We start from the raw sequence: 20,390 nt of genomic DNA, 5'->3' as shown, positions 1-20,390 counted from the left end.
TAAATGTTAGATAATAGAAATATAAATCTTAGTAACATAAATGATAATTAGGCGACAGTGTCGACCATATATTTTTCAGGTGGTATAACCGACCATATATCATTTAGGTGGCAGAGCCAACCATAATTAGTATTAAGATTATCGTGCTGATAACGTGTTATAATTCAGTAGGCTTATAACTACCTTTAGTGGTTTGATTCTTGATTAAGAATGCTAATAATGAAGTGTAAGAACAAAGATGATAATGGAGAGAAAGAAAGAAACACTTTGTAAGTGTGAGAAAATGGTGCAAGTTTAATGCTTGCATTCATGGCTATTTATAGCAAAAATATCACAAGTTTAGGTAATACAATAATATTACTTTTGTGTATCAATAATTGACTATCCATTTGTATATATATTTATATATTATAACAAAGAGACTCTTCTTGTGCTTGTCTCTTTCTAAAGTCAAACGCGTTCCGTTGGTTCCAAAACCACGAGTTTGGTAGTTGGAATATAAAACAGCTGAAACTGCAAGTTGGTTATATAAAGCAAAAAGTCGTCAAATAGGAACACAATAACAAAAGATTAAGACCATAATTAATGGTAGTATATATATCAACTTGTCCTTTTCATCATATTCACCTATTAAGTTTGTTCTCTATTAAAACTCGGATCATAACAAAACTATATTAACACATAATAAGGTCCAAAAGAGCTTAAAAATACAGTCATGACAGCGTTTAATATCATCTCAGATTTGCTCTTTTGTATTGTATTTTTTTCAGTACTTCCATTAAACACTACATCAACGCCACACACACAAGCAGAAGCGCTCGTTAGATGGAAAACAACATTATCGTCTTCATCATCTTCGTTGAATTCATGGTCGTCGACTAATATTCAAAATCTTTGTAAATGGAATGGTATTGTTTGCAATGAACAAGGTATGGTTTCCAAAATTAACCTACAAGATTCGTCGATTTCTGGAACACTAACTGAATTTGAGTTTTCGTTGTTCTTAAATCTTACACATTTCGATATTAACAATAATAATGTTAGTGGCTTGATTCCATCTGCTATTGGCAACCTTTCACGCGTCGTAGTTTTAAATTTAAGCTCAAATGTTTTCGAAAATGAAATCCCATCGGAAATTGGAAGGTTAACGCGGTTGCAGTATCTTAATCTTTCGAATAATAGTCTCATTGGTGCTATTCCAACCCAAACTAGCAATTTGGGTTCAAATATGTCAGCTTTGACTTTTCTTGACTTGTCTGAAAATCAGTTGAATGGTTCTTTACCAGAATCATTATTCACTAATTTGGTCAATCTCGAATACCTTAATCTAACTAATAATGAGTTCCAAGGTCCGTTGCCAACTAGTGTTTTTAATCTTTCAAACTTGAAAGAATTTAAACTTGCAAGCAACCAATTTTCAGGAACAGTTTTACAAAATTTAGTTCAAATGCCTAATCTTGAAGTTATCGATTTGAATAACAATTCATTTGAAGGTCAAATTCCTTCTTCTATTGGTCAACTCAAGTACCTTTCGTACCTAGATCTCGGTTCAAATAATTTCAATTCTTCGATTCCTTCTGAGCTCGGTTTGTGCTCTAACATCACCTACTTGTCACTCGCTACTAATTCGTTTTTCGGGGTTTTACCTTTGACTTTGACCAATTTGACCAATCTTTCTGATTTGGATATCTCCGAAAACAACTTTTCGGGTGAATTCGATTCAGATTTCATCACGAATTGGACCCAATTAGAATCCTTACAGATGTATAATAATCTTTTCACAGGAAATATCCCACCTGAAATCGGTCTCTTATCGAATCTCTATTATCTCATTATGTACAATAACTCGTTCGCGGGCCCCATCCCATCGGAACTCGGGAACTTGTCATCTCTTGAAATGTTAGTCTTGTCAACCAATAAACTTACTGGTTCAATACCTTCAACACTAGGAAACTTGTCGAACCTTGATACGTTGCAACTTCACGACAATAATCTTACTGGAACGATACCACCCGAGCTCGGAAACTTGACTTTATTGACTATATTCGAAGTCAACTCTAACCGGTTAACCGGAACGTTCCCTCGTTCGCTTCTCAAACTAGTCAAACTGACTGATCTTTCTGTGTTTGACAATCAGTTAACAGGTGTTATTCCTGCCGAACTAGGTCAAAACCATCCGTTTCTAACGAATGTTAGATTCGGGAACAACAGTTTTTCGGGTGAATTACCTTCAGATTTGTGCAGCGGTTTGAATATCGAGATATTAACGGTTAACGACTGCAACTTCACAGGCAAAATCCCAGATTGCATACGCAACTGCTCCGGGTTAACTCGAATTAGGCTAGATGGAAACCAGTTCTCAGGGGACTTATCACAAACACTTGGTGTGCATCCGAATCTCGATTTCATCAACTTTAGTGACAATCAATTCACGGGTGAAATCCCTCCCCAGTTTCAAAACTTCCAAACCCTAACCAATCTAGAACTGCAACGGAACAGAATCTCGGGTCAAATTCGACCCGAACTTGGGGAATTACAAAATTTGGGCGTGTTACGACTTGAAGATAACCAAATTAATGGCGAAATTCCAATTGAGTTGAGTAAATTAAGCAGTTTATTCAATCTAAATCTCAGCAACAATCAATTAACTGGACAAATTTCTGAAAAATTAGGCGATTTAACCAATCTCGAAACCCTAGATCTGTCTCAAAACAATCTAGACGGAAACATTCCGACGAGTATCGGAAATTGCGTAAAGTTACAAAGCTTAAACCTAAGCAACAATGGCTTATCAGGAAAGGTACCATTTCAGATAGGTAATTTGGCCAGTTTACAGTTGATGTTAGATCTAAGCAACAATTTGTTATCGGATACAATACCTTCGGATCTATCAAAGCTTAAAACGCTCCAGATTTTGAATCTCTCGCACAACGATTTGTCGGGTCGGATCCCACCCGGATTAGCAACCGGAATGATCAGCTTAGAATCAATCGATCTCTCGTACAACAATTTATCCGGATCAATACCGAATCAAGGTGTATTTGAACAAGCACCTGCAAGCTCATTTGAAGGTAATCCAGATCTATGTGGTTCTGAAAAAGGATTATCTCCTTGTAACGATAACGCGGCAACGAAGAAATCTAGTAGCGAAAAACTACTTGTCGCGATTCTTGTACCAGTTTTCAGTTTCATCATACTAGCTTCTGGATTAACAGTTCTATGCGTGAGGATTCGAGCAAGAACGAATGCTAACGACGAAGAGATCGAACGCACGAACACGACTGGATTCTCGGAATCGGTGATATGGGGAAAGAAAGTTAAATTCACGTTCCAGGATATCGTGAAAGCTACCGATAACTTCAACGAGTCGTACTGCATTGGAAGAGGGGGATTCGGGAGTGTGTACAGAGCGATGTTACCGACGGGACAAATTGTGGCGGTGAAACAGATGAATGTTGTCGAATCTAATGAGGTTTATACGACAAACAAGCGAAGTTTCGAGAATGAAATTCGTACATTGATGGAAATTCGTCACCGGAATATTATCAAACTATATGGTTATTGTAGTACTTTAGGAGGGAAGTACTTGGTGTACGAATATATGGAGAAGGGTAGTTTGGGAAGAGTACTTTATAATGCGGGGGCACAATCGGAATTAGATTGGATTTCGAGGCTTAATATTGTTGAAGGTATTGCGCACGCATTAGACTACTTGCATCATGATTGTAGTCCCTCGGTTATGCACAGAGACGTCTCAGTAGGCAATATATTACTCGAGTCTGATATGGTCCCTAGGCTAGCGGATTTTGGGACGGCTAAGTTGTTGAACCCCGAGTCGAGTAATTGGACCGGAGTCGTGGGCTCCTACGGTTACATGGCACCAGGTAAATATTCATGACTCGCAACTGATTATCTGATTTTTATTATTTAAATTTGGATTTTTTTTGTAAGGTTTTCCATTTTTGGGTTACCTGGGAAGGGCGAGTAATCCGACCACATACTCTACTGTATGCAGCCCGTCAGTAATATTCCATGGCTGTTTCCAACCCTTCCCTAGCCACCCCGGATCAGAATGTGAATAGAAACCCTAATGTGTATATGACGTACTAACTATGCTATTTTTGGTTGTACATAATGCTTCAGAACTTGCACTTTCGATGAAGGTTACGGAGAAATCTGATGTTTACAGCTTTGGTGTCGTAACGTTCGAGATCATAATGGGGAGACATCCCGGGGACCTTTTATTGTCTCTCCAATCAGCAAGCATGACATCATCTTCTTTGAACGATTTAGTTCTATTGTTAAAAGATATTCTCGATCAAAGACTTTCGCCTCCATCAGAATTACTCATTGAGCAATTGGTGCGCGTGCTTAACGTTGCTCTAGCTTGTACCCGTGCAGCACCCGAGGCAAGACCTTCGATGCGCATGGTTGCACACGAACTATCGGCAAGTAGTCAACTTCGTATAAGCGGGTCGTTAGACAAGGAGAAGTTATCAAGCTTTCAAAAATTAGATGCAACTTTATCATTGTAAATATGAGCAATTAGTCCAAATCATTGTAAATATGTACAGTACAACCAAATCATTGTAACATAGAATTCTCTCTTTTATAGAGGATGAAATGAAACCATAACAATACAAATTGTACTCCTATAACTAAAATTGTTTCTAGGGGGGTGATTCCAAAACTGCATCAGGAACAGTACCTTTTGATTTAGGGTTTTTATTGATGAAAATCTACTTAAAAAAGAAAGAAACAGTTATAGAATAAAAAATGTTCATGACTTTGATATCTTGTCATCCATAAAGTTAAAACCATAAAATCCATATCCAAATTTGAGATGAATTGTCAGATTGTATAGCTTTTACTCATTCACTTTTGCCCGCTTTGATGGTTGAGAATCGGGGGGTCCTGACTCGCTAGTACCTTCTTCAGATGGTTCAACCAATGGGTGAGGTCCTGGTCCATTGGGGTTGGCCTGAGAGGATGTTAGCTCAGTTTTTGCAGGAGAATTTGGAATTTCGTTGGTTAGATCGAGGGTAGACGTTGGAGGCTTGAACTTGTCGATTCCTGACTTGCATTGCTTCTCGAACATCTCTTGAAGGTATCTGCCTTGTTCTTCGATCCTCAGTTGTAGGTTTCTTTGGATCTGCACAAAGATGTTAAGGTTAGTATAGTAATTTGATACTGATTTATTCAATATTCATAAAACTTAGAGTGAGCAGTTTCAACCCATTTATGAGATAAACAGGTCAACTTGGACTATATTTGATGATAACAGGTCAATCGAGTCAACATAAACACTTGGCCAAACAGGAAATGGGTCAGACAGACTTCGACGTCTCTTTTTGAAGAAATTTCTGACTTCTCTTTTTGAAATTATGAATTTTCCTCACATAATTAACGTATACATGGATAATAAAGTGTTGTTGGGCCAAGACAACCTCAGTCTAACCCATTTTGCCCCGAACTCATTGTCAATTCTGTTATGCGTCGAGCTAGTTTTGGTCACCCATACTAACATGCTTGTATACTCAGATATAAGCACTCATCATAGAGTAAATCATACCTCCAGTTGTTCATGTAACTTTTTCTGAACTTCCATCTGTAATCGTAATGCTTCAGTGATCTCCAAACCCCTGTTCAATGCAAATGTGATAATTAAGGACGATAAATCATCACAGTACAAACCCTATGTGAAGAACGATGATGTCGAATGCATCGAGGCCAAAGTCAAAAAGGTTTGGGTTGAAATGAGTATTAGTGTGGTTTGATTCTCTAATACTAAAAGTTACAAACAATTAATGTGTAGATACAAGTCCAAATTCGATTATTACAACAGTATTGTTATATCTGAATAAAGCAATTGAAGAGGTTGTATACTTGTATGAACATTTGACCCGTTTGGGATTAAACATAACCCATATCAACACATTGATGTATAAGTAACTTACGTTTTCAACTCCAAGGACGAGAAATCTTCAACAGATGTTTTTTTCTCTAAAGGTCCTGCATTAAGTAATGATCAAAATGTAACTGGTAAACATCATCTCAGACAATTGCAGCTTTTAACATACATCAACTATTGAAATCATTATGCACCTTTACGTACCTACGTGCAATTTAACCCACAAAAAGAAAAAAGGAAAAAGAGGCGGAATTTTGTTTACCTTCAGACGAAGGCTCGGGTCTATATCTAGCTGTGCGATATTTCTACAAAACCAAAATAAATTCAGAAATAAATGGAGAGACAAATTTTCTTGACATTAGGAACTTACATTAACCGAGAAGTATCAATAATGCACCTGTAGATGACTCTTTACGTGATAGATGGTTAAGCCTTCAGCTTTCATTTGCTTCAGTACTCCCTTCGGGGTTGCCCCTGCAAATACAAGTACAATAATGCATAACTATAACTAGTGAACTAATTAAATATGATATGTATATTTGAACATTTACTTAATAATGAGGTGGTTTAGGATGTGTTTTATATCTAAGGGAACAACAAGATAATTAAAAATGTAAAAAGGGTTTAAAATAATAGGTGAAACAAATCGAAATTGTCCAAAGTGTATATTTAACACCAAAAACCTCCCAAAAAAATTATTCAGAAGTGGGTTAACCCAACCTAACCCATTTCAACCCGTATATAAACATCCCAACTAGCATGAGTCATTCATATTTACACCCCTAAGTTAATGAGTATCAAATAGTAAAATAAATGTAGTAAAAAACCTACTTTCACTGCCACCCAGCTTGTTTACTGCCTCCACAAAGGCCTCATGAAGCTCAGGTGTCCAACGCATTCGTGATTTGGATTGGGAGCTGCTAGCGAAAGGTGAGGGGGTCATTGCAACGCAAGTTTCTCCCAATGATCGGGGAATTGCTGGTTGTATTTGTATCGAGTTTGTAGATTGCCCCGCAACATTATATGCCATCTAAAATAAAATATAGCAAAAAATTATATAAATTACTAGCGTTAGTTGTGCAGCCCCAACGCACAGGTATCAAACACGAGTATCATTGCTTCATGGATAGCATTGCAGGACCGCATAATGTGACTTTTGATTGAAATGAAGATGCCCTCATATATCTTTCATGATCTTTTTTTAAATATATTTTTGAAAGGTTTTAGCCATCGAATACACTTTGGGTGACTTTCGACCTTACATATAAACTAATCATATTGAGTTAGCTGTGAGACATACAACATAATCCAAACTAACCCATTCATTAGTCAATGAGTTGCAATTGCCAATACTTTACTTTGTCTCTTATTGATTTACATCATTAGGTTGCATGTATCCCTTTTCAAATATAATATCCTGGCATATTATATACAATGAATAAAAGTTAACATACCTTAGGCTCTGGATCAACAATACTAGTATCAATTAAAATCTCATTCCAATCAGGGGTCAAAACACCGTCTTCACTAATGAGCTGATCAGCCCAATCTTGCCAATCATTTTGTTTACCAAGATCCTCAGACGGCATAATAGGGGTATTTTGGGGATAATCAAGAAAATCAGGGAGTGAATCTGTACACCATGAATTATTATTGTTTTCTTTAATATACTGGCTTGATGCTGTAGATTGAAAAACACCCGAAGACTGCGATATGAAAGGTGCCAATTCTGAATGCTTTTCGTGAGTGATAACAGAAGAATAATGAAGATCAGAAGACACCCCTGAAGATGAAGAAAAAATGGGTCCCACAGCCCCATTGGTGAATTTCGGCTGAGGGTCGGGAAACTTAATATATCTCTCGTCCAAAGGGGAAGATTGAGCACCAACGACACCATGGTTATGAAGTTGTCTTGCACCTGATCGTTGATAGGACAAAGAAGGTTGTGCATCCATGATTACTAAGTTTCCTTGCACCTAATGCAACATAAATATGAGAACGCTTTTGATTCTCTCAACTAAGAACTGTTATAAATTAAACATGAGCTATGTACTTCCAACAGTGCCCAAAACACAATAAAGTAACATTAACTAGTTTCAACCTATCATTTTATTCCAAAAAATAGTTCAAAGTTTGTGGATACAGAGACAATGATCAACGCTGTGCTTCGAAGTATTTGGGCCAACCATCTAACTGGTAACTACTAATTACAATATTATACATGGTTAATAATCTCGTTTGTTTAGAACTGCTTTAACTAAAATCAGCCACATCATTGGAATAAGAAATGGCAACGCCTTCATCATTCTAGGTGAAAGACATGTAGATTCATGAACTAACCACTAATTTATTTGTAACCTGTAGTGCTAATTTTAATGGACTTGGGATTTTCATATACACCAGAACAAGAACAAGGCCAGGCAAAAAGCCGACTGTTGACCGACTTTGACCTGACTTTTCCCGACTTTGACCCGAGTTTTGACCGTTGCCTGACTTGTTGAACGGTTTTCTTCAAAACGGGACAGGCTAGTCACCAAACCGCCTCAACGGCCGGTTGCAACTCCGTGTAAAACCGGCACCTGCTTATCCACCCATAGTTCCATCCTTAATTGTCTAATGTCATACGTTATGTCTTTAGGATAGTCAGTCTTATACTTACTTGTAATATATCAATTAATAAAGAGAGGATACCCTGATATCTCCTAAAACCTAATATATGTACTAAAGTCGTCTAAAATGCTAATCTTTCAGCAACCCAATCAGCCCATATCATGCCTCCCGAGCCCCATCACGTGACAAATAACTACTCGAACATCTCACCTAGTCGCCCGCTCAAGGTGTTCCAACCAACTAATCAGACCTTACGTGGCACATATGAGGATTGAACCACGGATACTTCCAATTTCCCCAGTGTCAATAAAATTCTTTAAATATGATATTTACGACATCAACGCAAAACATACGCATTCGGATTAAGGTACACACGGAATTACTTTTATTCAATCATAGCTTGTACTGTTGCTCAAATCATGTAACAATCAACTGAAACTATTGATTACGCTTACAAATCAACAAATCTAATTATCTTCACTTTGTACTTATTTCAAACCAGCACCTAAAACAGGATAAACTAACCACACTAGTACACAAATCTACAAGCAATAACTATCTGTGTGTGTTAAATAATTTTATTTTTATTAATAAATAATTCAAAAATACGGAGTAATTCAGTAATAAACTTCGAATAAGCATTCATAATAAGATCCCTAATATACATTTTTTAATGATTAAAAACATTCAGCATTTAAATTAAACTTCAAAGTATAACAACGCAAAATACATACATAAACATATAGATACACATAATTAATTAAATTGGAAAATTGAAAGGAGTATAGAGGCGTAGAGCAGAATCTGAAACCCTAACCTCAAAACATGAATACTGCGTGTGATGTGTAAAACGCAGGAGCAGATGTCGTTTTGATTAATGCCTGAGCGGCGAACAACAAAAACTCAACGATTGACAAGTGATCGCCTTCTGGTGCAATTTAGCTTCTACTTTCCGAACGCAGGTGGCAGGAAAAAAAGGTATTTGTTCAAAGTCCCACGCGCATATATATATATCGCGCGTGTGTTTTGTTTAACAGAATACGGATGATTTGTATTTGTGGACGTGCTTCGATCCGACTAGTCTAAAATCGGGCTTGGCTAACGTTTGTTTTTTTTTATAAAATAAAAAAAATTATTAACTAATCATCAAATCAAATACATATACGTATACGTACCTATCTATCTATCTATCTATACATTATATAAAGCTCGTGATATAAATTCTACGTGTCAACTTCTTGTTATATTGAAACAATAACAATAAAAAAATTGTTACTTTTTCCCCTTCCGGGCTCTAGTTTTTGACTCGTTTTGCGAACTAACTAATCTCAAGACATCAACCTATTTTACTAGTTGCTCGAAGACGTGAATGGAAACTTACAGTATTACTTTTCGCCATACAAAATACATGTACTCGACTAATTTTGTTACCAAAAATCTATTTTAATCCTTATCAATAATAAATAATAGTAAATGATACTTGAAACTAAATAAAACAACAAATAATGGAATAGATGGTCAATGACTAAACGGATAAGATTTCTCTAATTAGAGGCCTAGTATCGGTTCGTGGTTGGCTCCGCCATTGCCTCCACCTCGCCACACACAATTGATCACGGAATCAAAGCATTTATTTGTTGTACATTTTTCCTTATTACTTGTACTCGTAAATAATTAGTTAGTTTAATGGGTGTGAGGAACTGTGTGATGGGTATTTCATGATGGTTAGCAGTTAGTCTTTGATTAGTGATGGAAAGAAAATACTGATGTGGCACTGATACGACAGTCCGTCATGACATGACATTATGTCATGATTTAGAGTGCTCTCACAAAAAAGGAAAATGTTTTTAATCAAATGATGCTTACTTAGCTAACGCTCAAATCGAACTCTATCCAAACTTTTCTGATTCTCCCAACGTATTAAAATTAGGTGTCACACCACCTGTTAGTACGGTTTAAAACCTGAGAACGTGTACGAAATGGGTTGTGATTTACGTGAAATGGGTTAGCGCGTAAGAAATGGAATGGATCATTGGAATATTTTGGAGTATATTTAATGATTGTATTTATTTATTTATTTATTTTATATGGTGAATGGTGATGATGTTTCCATTTTAATTAGATGGAATGCTCCTTCATTTGCACAAGAGGCAGATTGGACCATTTTGATCCTTTGTCGTTTCTTTACATATAATAATTATCTAATAGTTATTAATTAAGAGGGATGATTCTCACACACTGTTTTTTGATCCTCACACACTCTTTTACCCTATTATTAGGGAGGAGTTCAAGTAAATTGGTGTGTGAGGATCAACAAACAGTGTGTGAGAATCATCCCCCATTAATTAATATTAATATTAATATTCTACATATACAATATAATATACAAAAATATTAATTATTATCTAATGTTATTAATTAATATACAAAAATATAATATACAATATTCTACATGAATCTAATGAGCATTCATTGATGCATTGCTTGTAGACGTTCAAAATATGGTCTAACTCTCTTTATTTGGTGGAACATTAGGTTGATGATGTTGGCGTCTATGGTTGGTTTCTCCTACAATTGGTATTTAGGTATGGGGTTAACGATAACAAGTTGTGGAGATTGGGACGGCCACAATGTGAACTATTTGGATACCTAAGATCGACTTCATTTTTCAATGGAAGTTCAAGTGTTAGTCAAGTATTGTTCAAAATCTTTTGTTTGGGCAACCACTTTTTTATATATGGAATCTTAAACCATATTTTTTTATGTTATTCGATTGGGAAATTTGTTTGAAAATGCATTGAACTTTCATCAAATTCCTATGGTATATATACAACTTTCGAAACTCCTATTGTATGCGTTCAACTTTTAAATATGTACTATTGTATGCAAGTTATGACTTGTAGCTCAAGGTAACAGAGTTGGTCCCTCGACTTACGAAATCTTAATAAAGTTATCTAAGGAAATAATTACTTAAAAACAAGTTTACACGTTATGATTATAGGGCTGTAAACGAGCCGAGCCCGAGCTTGATGGTGTTCGAGCTCGGCTCGTTTAGATTTCAGAAAGCTCGAGCTCGAGCTCGGCTCGGTTCGAACCTTAAATTTTGAGCTCGAGCTCGGATCGTTTTAGGCTCGTTAAGTATCTAATAATATAAAAGCTCGACTCTTAATATATAAGCTCGACTCGTTAAACAAATCTCAAAGCTTCAAACTAAAGCTGTTGCAACTTATTAGTTATTTTTTTTGTCATGCGTACTACCTAATAAGTTTAATAAGAGGATAATGGCTAAGGCCTTCTCTCAAATGGCAGTATAAGCTAATCTTAACTCTCCTACCCAATTTATAACGCTTCTCTTCTATTGTATAATTATCTCTGAGTCGATGTGGGAAGGGAAAAGTAGTAGCAATAAACTAAGTGCTAACAATATTTGAATTTCAAATAAGAAAATGATGATACAGTACGTATGTGCATTCATGTGTGTATCAACATAAATTTCATAGTTAGATGAGAAAATGATATGATACTTATTCATATATGTAAATTCATATGTGTATCAACATAAATTCCAATTCGATTGTGAATATAGTTTATGTATCAATAATAAATTATACTCACGAATAGCTCGTCATTTACAGCCCAAAATATTATTTATTAACATTATTATTATTATATCATGTAATATGTAATGTAATTACTAACTATAACGATAACTATATGTATACTATTATTACAAAAAATGACATATTTAGAATATATAAATGAAAAGCTCGTTTAGGCTCGCGAGCCTGTTCGAGCTCGAGATATGAAGCTCGAGCTCGGGCTCATTTACTAAACGAGTTTTAAAATTAGTTCAAGCTCGGGCTCGAGCTCGTTTAGGCTCGGCTCGAATCGAGCTTTTAACGAGCCGAACTCGAGTAGCTCACTAGTAGCTCGACTCATTTACACCCTAGTTATGAAGATATGGGAAAGCTAACTAAAACCAAGATGAAATTAGCTTCAATGTTCTTATCTTTATCTTTATTAAAAAAAAAAAAAAAAAAAAAAAAAAAAAAAAAAAAAGGAAAAAAGAGAAAGAACTGCACACATCTTGAAAATTGTATGATGAAGATGAAGAGAAGAGAAAATTAACAATAACCCACAAAAATTTAGCAAAAACCCAGATGAATTGAGAAAATTAATAGTAACACACACTAAGCTTTTTATTTTAGCTCGCTCAGATCTAGAACGAAATGAAAAGCCTGTAAGGAACATGTAGACCGGAGCCGGAAACATGTAGATCTCGCCGCCGGCGAACAAAGTAACTCCGAAGAAAAGAATCCGACAATGGGTTGAACAATTGCTCCAGATTTTATCCGGATGTACCCTTCGATCCCTGTAACCATCACCATTTCGACATGATAGAGTTACACATGATGTAATTGAGTCAAATCTAAGTTCATTTTTTTCTACCGATGTAAAATTATAAACCCAATGTAGATGGATGTATACAAATAAGCCCAATACAAATGTAACAAAACTTTAATAACAAATTAAATTAAATTATTTTTTTTTTTTTTTTGAAAGGCAAGTATATATATATATATATATATATATATATATATATATATATATATATATATATATATATATATATATATATATATATATATATATATATATATATATATATATATATGAAATAATGTACATAGAGGTGTAGTAGCCGATTTGGTTACCAATACAGATGTATAAACAGTAAAGATTCGAATATAATTATAAAGGGATTATCACCAAAATACCCAATTTTTTGAAGCTTGTTGATTGACAGCCCTAAAAAAAAAAGATTGACAATTTACCCTCGCAAGGCGCAAGACTCCTTGCGTCCTTGCGACCTTGCGTCTTTGCGACCTTGCGTTATTTCCAAACGCAACAAACAGCCTTGCGTCCTTGCGTATTGCGTCTTGCGACTTGCGCCTTTGCATCTTGCGTCTTGAGTCTTATCCCGATAAGATTTCCATGATTTCGTGGATAAGATTTTGTACGATTTTTGTACTATTACGGATAACTTTTTATTTCTTTCTTTGTTATTATACCTGGAACTACATATTACCAGCTCCCTTTTCACTTCATTTCCTTCATTTCCACATAAATCATATAATTTCAAGCGTCATTAAGGTAACTTTATTTGTTTTAAATAATGAGTTTTAGTGATAATGAAACATTTGTTATTCATATATGTTGTGGTGGTTCTTTTCAATTTATTAATAACTTACCTATGTATTTGCCTCTTGATTGTTTTAGAACACGATTAAAACTCCCAGTTGCTCTACAAAAACCAATTACTCGAAGAATATTATTAAAAAATGTTCTTAGAAAAATTAATTTGCCACCTAATGCTCCTGTTTCAATGAGATATGTTGTCGATAATCTTGTTTTTGATATTACTGATGATTATGAAGACTTTCGTGATTTTCTACAACATGCAATATCAAATGCTCCTATTAATATTTACATTGTCGACAAAGTTACAATGCATCAACTCCCAAAAAACTTACAGTCAGTGCAAATCCTACCAATACACAATGTCCATCAAAACCTACCAACACACGATGTCCAACAAAACCTACCAACAAACGAGGAGAGCACAAACCTTCAGACACCCAATTTGGAAGAAGCACGACCTGAAGTACCACCTCCAAACACAGAAGAGTTTGATTTCTTCAACTATGGAGTTGAGAACGTATGTAAAATTAAAAAAACAGATCATCCTTTTGAATCAGTTGTCGCGTCTAGTGCTTCGGAGGAAGAAAATGACAGAGAAGATCAAGATGAAGATGAAGAAGAGGAAGAAAAAAAGGATGTATTCTGGAATATGCCACATTTATTGAGTGAGCATGACCAAGAGACTGAATCTACGAGCCAAATAACAACCAGTTATAGAGTATCCGATTTGATTAAAGTTCGACAAACTTTTTTAAACAAGGATGATTTTGTAAACCATCTATACACAAAATGTCTTGAAGAAAACTTCCAAATTAAGCCTGTAAAGTCGGACAAATCTCGATTCACCGCTAAATGCATGTTGCCAAATTGTGAGTGAAAATGTAGTGCATACAAAATACGTCACACTGACAACTTCATCGTAAAGAAATTGCATGACGTACACACATGCTCACGTACCCAAATTATGGGAAATAATAAACATGCAACCAAAAAGGTTCTAGGAAGTATTCTGATGGAATCGTTCAAAGCTGCAAATCGAGACTATAACCCAAAAGATATACGTGATGATGTTGGCAACCGTTTGCGGGTGAGCATTTCTTACAATCAAGCATGGAGAGCCAAGTGTCATGCAATAGAGATGCTCCGTGGCAGTATGGATGACTCGTTCCGAATGCTTCCCATTTATCTTCATAACATTAAGATTCATAACCCAGGAAGCATGACAAATGTGGTGAGTGACAATGAAAATAGATTCGTGATATGTTACATGTCTTTTGGTGCAGTTGTAAGTATCACTCATCCTAAAATTGTTTTATCTTAAACTAATAGCAATCTCATTTGATTTGTTTGCGTGCAGATTCGATCATTTGTCCAAAATGTTCGCCCTATTATCATCGTTGATGGTGCACATTTGAAAGCTGGATACTTGAGTACAAATTTAGTCGCTGTTGCAATGGATGCCAATAACGGAATTTTGCCACTGGCTTATGAAATTGGTGAAGGCGAGACAAACGAGGTTTGGTCATGGTTTTTTGGCAATCTAAGAGATCATTTAGAGAGTTGTGGTATGCGTAATCGTATGTCAGAGATTACCTTTATTTCTGATCGTGCTCCTTCAATAGCACATGGTATTTCAAATGTGTTTCCTGAAGCCTTTCACTCTTTTTGCGCACGTCATCTATTCATGAACATAAAAACGATGTCCAACAAATTCAAATATTTTGAATGGCACTATTGGAAAATGGTTAAGGCTTATCGTTTGTCAGATTTTCAAGATCATGTTAGTGTATTTCAACGAAGATTAAAAGTGTCTCACAAGTATCTAAATGACGTTGGTTTCAACAAATGGTCCAGAAGTCATGCTGATCATGTTAGGTATGCATACCTTACTAGCAACAGTGTAGAGTCTATTAACGCTCTATCCAAACATGCTCGCAAACTACCAGTTTGCATGTTATTGGAATTTTTTCGCGCTTCTATACAGGATTGGTTTTTCAAACATCACAACAAAGCAGTTAGTCTTACTTCAACGGTTACTCCATATGTTGAATGTAAATTAGGTAAGAGGACGAACAAATCAAGAAGATGGCAAGCATTTCCATCGACAAACAATCTAATAGAGGTGCGTGATGGAAGGAAAAACGGCCTCGTTAATCTAGAAGATAGAACATGTACATGTGGACAATGGCAATTATCAAGCATACTTTGCGGACATGTATTGGCAGCAGCACGACTCTTCGGAGTGGAAGATGTTACATGTTATGTATCACATTGGTTCTTGTCTCAAACTTATATAAATACATATTCCGAACACATCCTTCCTTTGCCCCATCGATCCGAATGGTCCGATCCAGGGCCCAAGATCTTGAAAATCGTAAACCCCCCAATTCAAAAGAAAAGAGAACCTGGACGCCCAAAAAGTACCGATCGGATTCCATCTCAAGGTGAAGAAACTGAAAAGAGAGTAAGAACATGTACTCGTTGCAAGCAAGCTGGTCATAACCGAACAAAATGTAGCGCTTCTTATGACCTAACCGGTGAATCTACTTCTCAGAGGGTTAAAAAAACAGCCTCAAAATCAAAGTCAAAGTCGAAAGAGAAAGTCGAACCTTCGCAAGCTTATCAGTCTCAATTTTATCAAACGTACGATTTAGACCAGAATTAGGGGACCAGAATTAGTTAGTTCATGTTTTAGTTTGTTGTTTATCAGTCTCAGTTTGTTGTTTATCAGTCTCAGTTTGTTGTTTATGTTTATCAGTCTCAGTTTGTTGTTTAAATTTGTGTTATGGATGGTTTTTGTTCAACATAAGGCGCAAGGACGCAAATCCACCACTTGCGTCGGACAACTTAGCCAAACGCAAGACGCAAAGGTAGACCTATATACAGACGCAAGAACGTAAGAAAAACCTTGCGTATATCATCAAACATACGCAAGCACGCAAACAATATCTTGCGTATGTCATTTAATGAGACGCAAGGACGCAAACAAGACCTTGCGTATACCATCAAACATACGCAAGCACGCAAACAACACCTTGCGTCTGACAAATAACCAGAAGCAAGGATGCAAAAAAGCCTTGCATCTGTCCCAGATTATTTACATTCAAAAATTACATATTTTAACTAAAAACTGTATAATAATTACATCTACCAGTTAACTACTTAACAACCTTTGGGTCCTTTGGGTCCTCTGGTGGTGGTGGTTCCTGTGTATCAAAGTGTACACGGAAGAATGTTCTTGCCATTCGAATTCTATAGTCCTTTGCAGCCTTTTTAGGGTCTCCAATGTTGTCGATCTGATCCCAACCAAAAACTATCCTCTCCATATAAAGGCAGACCCAAACAAAACAATTACCATGGCCACCACTCTGCATTGGCACATACGGTGCATCCTCGATCATCAACTCTACATCTTCTCTGTTCTCATAATAGTCAACAATTTGTGAGTCCTGCTTCTTGTTAAAGTAATCAATAGCCTTCAAATATATCGGCAAGTTGTCTGACAAGTTTTTGAAGACAGCCTCGAGTTGACCTTTTTTCAAACAACCCTTTAAACTATCATACACAAATACTCTCTGTTCATCTAAGTTCAAAGTGAGTAGTATAAAATGTTCAGGATCTGAAAAATGTACTGGAATCAAAATCTGCAACCAAAGAAACATAAAAGATAAATAAGCAAGGACGCAAGGTTGACCTTGCGAGTCACGCAAGGACGCAAGGTTGACCTTGCGATGGGCGCAAGGACGCAAGGCATACCTTACGTGTGGATGCAGGGACGCAAGTTTGACTTTGCGTCCATTGTGAAGACGCAAGGTTAATCTTGTTCTGGGCCCAAGGACGCAAGACAATGTTTGCGAACCGACGCAAGGGCGCAAGAAATGTCTTGCGCCTATTACAGTTTACTCAAAATGGATAGTTGATATAAAAAAAAGCACTAACCTTATCACATTCAGCCCAGGATGGATAAAGGTCATCACTACCATCCCCAAGATCAATCAAATACATATAATCTGGGGGATTGGATTTAATGATCACCTCTGCTTCAAGATTAGATGTATCCCCCTTCTCCTCCTCCTGAGTGTCATCATCATAAAAGGACTTGAATTTCTCTAGTTAATTGAGGAAACCCAATGGCATAATCGTCCATCGAGAACTACATGTATAATATGCAATCGAAAACTGAGGACTCGAGGACATCTGGCTAGCTCGGGGCAGAAACCTCTGCCGAAATCTCAACAGGAAGGTAGCCCATCCATCAATATGCTATAATCAGGTCAAGTTGATTATGAATGTTATAAAGCAAAAACAAAACATGCCATAAGTTTATAATTATTAACAAACTTACTATGTTTTCCAAATAACCAGAAAATGCAATTCCCAGTAAACGTTTCCAAAGCTCAGCATCAAGGAAGAGGAAAGTTTCATTTTAGAAAATGAACATGCAACGCATATCTTGCTTATTGAGGATCAGTGATTTCAAATCTTTTGCTGGCCCCACATGCTTCCTTTGATCTCTCCATGCATTTGGTGGTGGTGGTTGCAAAGTTCCTTGATCGTTTATAAATTTATCAACCATGGACCAAATTTCCTCCTCACCAACCCAATCCTTTTCCTTCCTTTTTCTCTTCCTTTCCTTTTTCTGTGTAAAGTAAAAAAAAATAGTAATAAAGACGCAAAGACGCAAGAATTGTCTTGCGTCCGTGTAATGCAGACGCAAATACGCAAGGTAGGTCTTGCGTCCATCAGTGAAACCACGCAAGGAAACTGTGTAATGCAGACGCAAATACGCAAGGTAGGTCTTACGTCCATCAGTGAAGTATACGCAACAACGCAAGGAAACTGTGTAATGCAGACGCAAATACGCAAGGTAGGTCTTGCGACCAACATTGAAGTATACGCAAAGACGCAAGGAGATCCTTGCGTCATACACTCACCTCATTCTGGTCTGTTTGTTTTTCTGCTTCACTAACCAATGGAAAATCACCAGTTTCCTCAATTTTCTCAGACACCAGAGCCACATTCTCCTCTTGTTTATCAATAGCTTTTTCTGTAGGCTTTTCAGTATCCATTGGCAACGCATTCTCAGCTTCTTTAGTCACTTGATGAGAAACTTTCAGCCTTTTTACTCTCGATGCTACTTCGTCTGTGATGACCCGGAAATTTCTGACCAAATTTAAACTTAATCTTTGTATGATTAACATTTCCGACACGATAAGCAAAGTCTGTAAAACTGAATCTCAAAATTTTTGAACTACTTTTATATATTTAAATACCCTTCGGTTGTTTTCGACGATTCGCGAACAATTATATGTAAATAGATACATATATACTATAACTTGAAAAGGTAACAATGTATTAATTGTTTGATACCGTACATTAAACTTATTGGTTTAAATATCTATTTGAATATATATGATAAGTTGAAATATTTATTATTAAAATTTATTTATAAATAACCTTCAATGTGTATTTAAAAACTGATTTATATATTAAAAAGATATATACATATATATAATTTCAAGTTATTTAGTAAACGATAGAAACATTCGTTTATTGATTCGATTGATATTTAGATAAGTTAACTAAAGCATTTAAGATGAACCAGTAAAATACTAATTTGCTACAGTATTTTCAAATTGCTACAGTACCCAAAATGCTACAGTGTTTTCGAAAATCACTATTTGCTACAGTGAAATTGACTTTGCTACAGTGAATTTGATAACGCCATTTTCATTCATATATTTTGAGCGTTAACTTGGTCCATTTGTTGATATTTTAAAGACTTTGATGGAGATATCGAGTTATTTGAGCTTAATATGAAGAAAGTGTCAAGTTATGGTACGTTGGCTCATTAACGATGATTTTTATTGAAGATATAGCCAAAACGGAGTTAGAGTTGAAGATAAACGCGTATCGGGTGAAAAAGTCAGTTTCCATCGCTTCAGGATGATGTTTATCGCGTTTTGGTCATCGTGATACGTGACAAAGTGCATCAGAACACGACATGGAAAAAGGGTGTTCTGACCATTCTATCGCGTTTAAATGACTACTGTCGCGTCCTGGTTATCGCGTTACGCAATGATGTTGTCGCGGATCGCGATGGTGTGTCGCGGAACGCGACCTGAGTCGGTTTCAGCTGTTTTTCCAGATTCTATAAATAGACGAATTTTACCCCAATTTAGGGTATGCAGTTTTATTTACGAATTTTCTTCCACAGCAACATTAGTTACGAATTTCTTTGTCTTTCTTCATTATTTTACAAGGGTTTAAGCTATAATATCATTCTTGGTCAGTTTGATCTTTGTATTAACTTTTATTACTTTTATTAATTTGTTCTTCATTCAATTCAATGATTATGTTTAATTGTTCTTATTATTTACTTGTTCTTTGCTTTACCATGAGTAGCTAAATATTTAGTATTCACTTAGATGCATGAACCTAGGTGATGAATTGCGATCTTTTGGTTAGTAACAATTAATTAAAATTACACATGTTTATGTCTAACTAAGATCCACCGTTATTAAAGCTTATTGATTGTTAGATCATGGAAGTTATTGATTAACTAACGACAGTTAAATTGATTAATAGCTTTTACTAGATTATTGAACGTGAATAATTTAGGAATACGTGAGATTTTATGAGGGACACCGATAATAAAATTAATCGT

General features: G+C 36.0%; 2 protein-coding genes across 2 annotated transcripts; one reads left to right on the top strand and one right to left on the bottom strand.

Annotated features, from left to right (window-relative positions):
* Positions 1-715: 715 nt before the first annotated feature.
* Positions 716-4,535, top strand: LOC139874590 (uncharacterized). The gene is made up of 2 exons (XM_071861999.1): positions 716-3,884; positions 4,144-4,535. Exons 1-2 carry the CDS (start codon positions 716-718, stop codon positions 4,533-4,535), a joined length of 3,561 nt encoding a protein of 1,186 aa, XP_071718100.1.
* A 20-nt stretch (positions 4,536-4,555) lies between these two features.
* On the bottom strand, positions 4,556-9,475 carry LOC139876234 (protein PHOSPHATE STARVATION RESPONSE 1-like). Its single transcript, XM_071863522.1, has 8 exons — positions 9,339-9,475; positions 7,366-7,887; positions 6,743-6,941; positions 6,309-6,385; positions 6,174-6,216; positions 5,958-6,012; positions 5,573-5,642; positions 4,556-5,152 (listed from the first exon to the last, which is right to left on the bottom strand). Exons 2-8 carry the CDS (start codon positions 7,864-7,866, stop codon positions 4,868-4,870), a joined length of 1,230 nt encoding a protein of 409 aa, XP_071719623.1. The 5' UTR covers positions 7,867-7,887; positions 9,339-9,475; the 3' UTR covers positions 4,556-4,867.
* Between the last annotated feature and the right edge of the window lie 10,915 nt (positions 9,476-20,390).

This window comes from Rutidosis leptorrhynchoides, chromosome 11, assembly GCF_046630445.1.
Source record: "Rutidosis leptorrhynchoides isolate AG116_Rl617_1_P2 chromosome 11, CSIRO_AGI_Rlap_v1, whole genome shotgun sequence".
In the NCBI taxonomy this organism is placed as follows: Eukaryota; Viridiplantae; Streptophyta; class Magnoliopsida; order Asterales; family Asteraceae; genus Rutidosis; species Rutidosis leptorrhynchoides.
This window is presented reverse-complemented; position numbering and strand designations above follow the sequence as displayed.

Bases quoted from the DNA above. Each gene is read 5' to 3' on its own strand.
- LOC139874590 (XM_071861999.1), top strand. From the start codon at position 716: ATGACAGCGTTTAATATCATCTCAGATTTGCTCTTTTGTATTGTATTT. The intron at 3,885-4,143 runs GTAAATATTCAT...ATAATGCTTCAG, and splicing joins CTACGGTTACATGGCACCAG to AACTTGCACTTTCGATGAAG.
- LOC139876234 (XM_071863522.1), bottom strand. From the start codon at position 7,866: ATGGATGCACAACCTTCTTTGTCCTATCAACGATCAGGTGCAAGACAA. The intron at 5,643-5,957 runs GTAAGTTACTTA...TGCATTGAACAG, and splicing joins TCGTCCTTGGAGTTGAAAAC to GGGTTTGGAGATCACTGAAG. The intron at 5,153-5,572 runs GTATGATTTACT...ATCTTTGTGCAG, and splicing joins AGTTACATGAACAACTGGAG to ATCCAAAGAAACCTACAACT.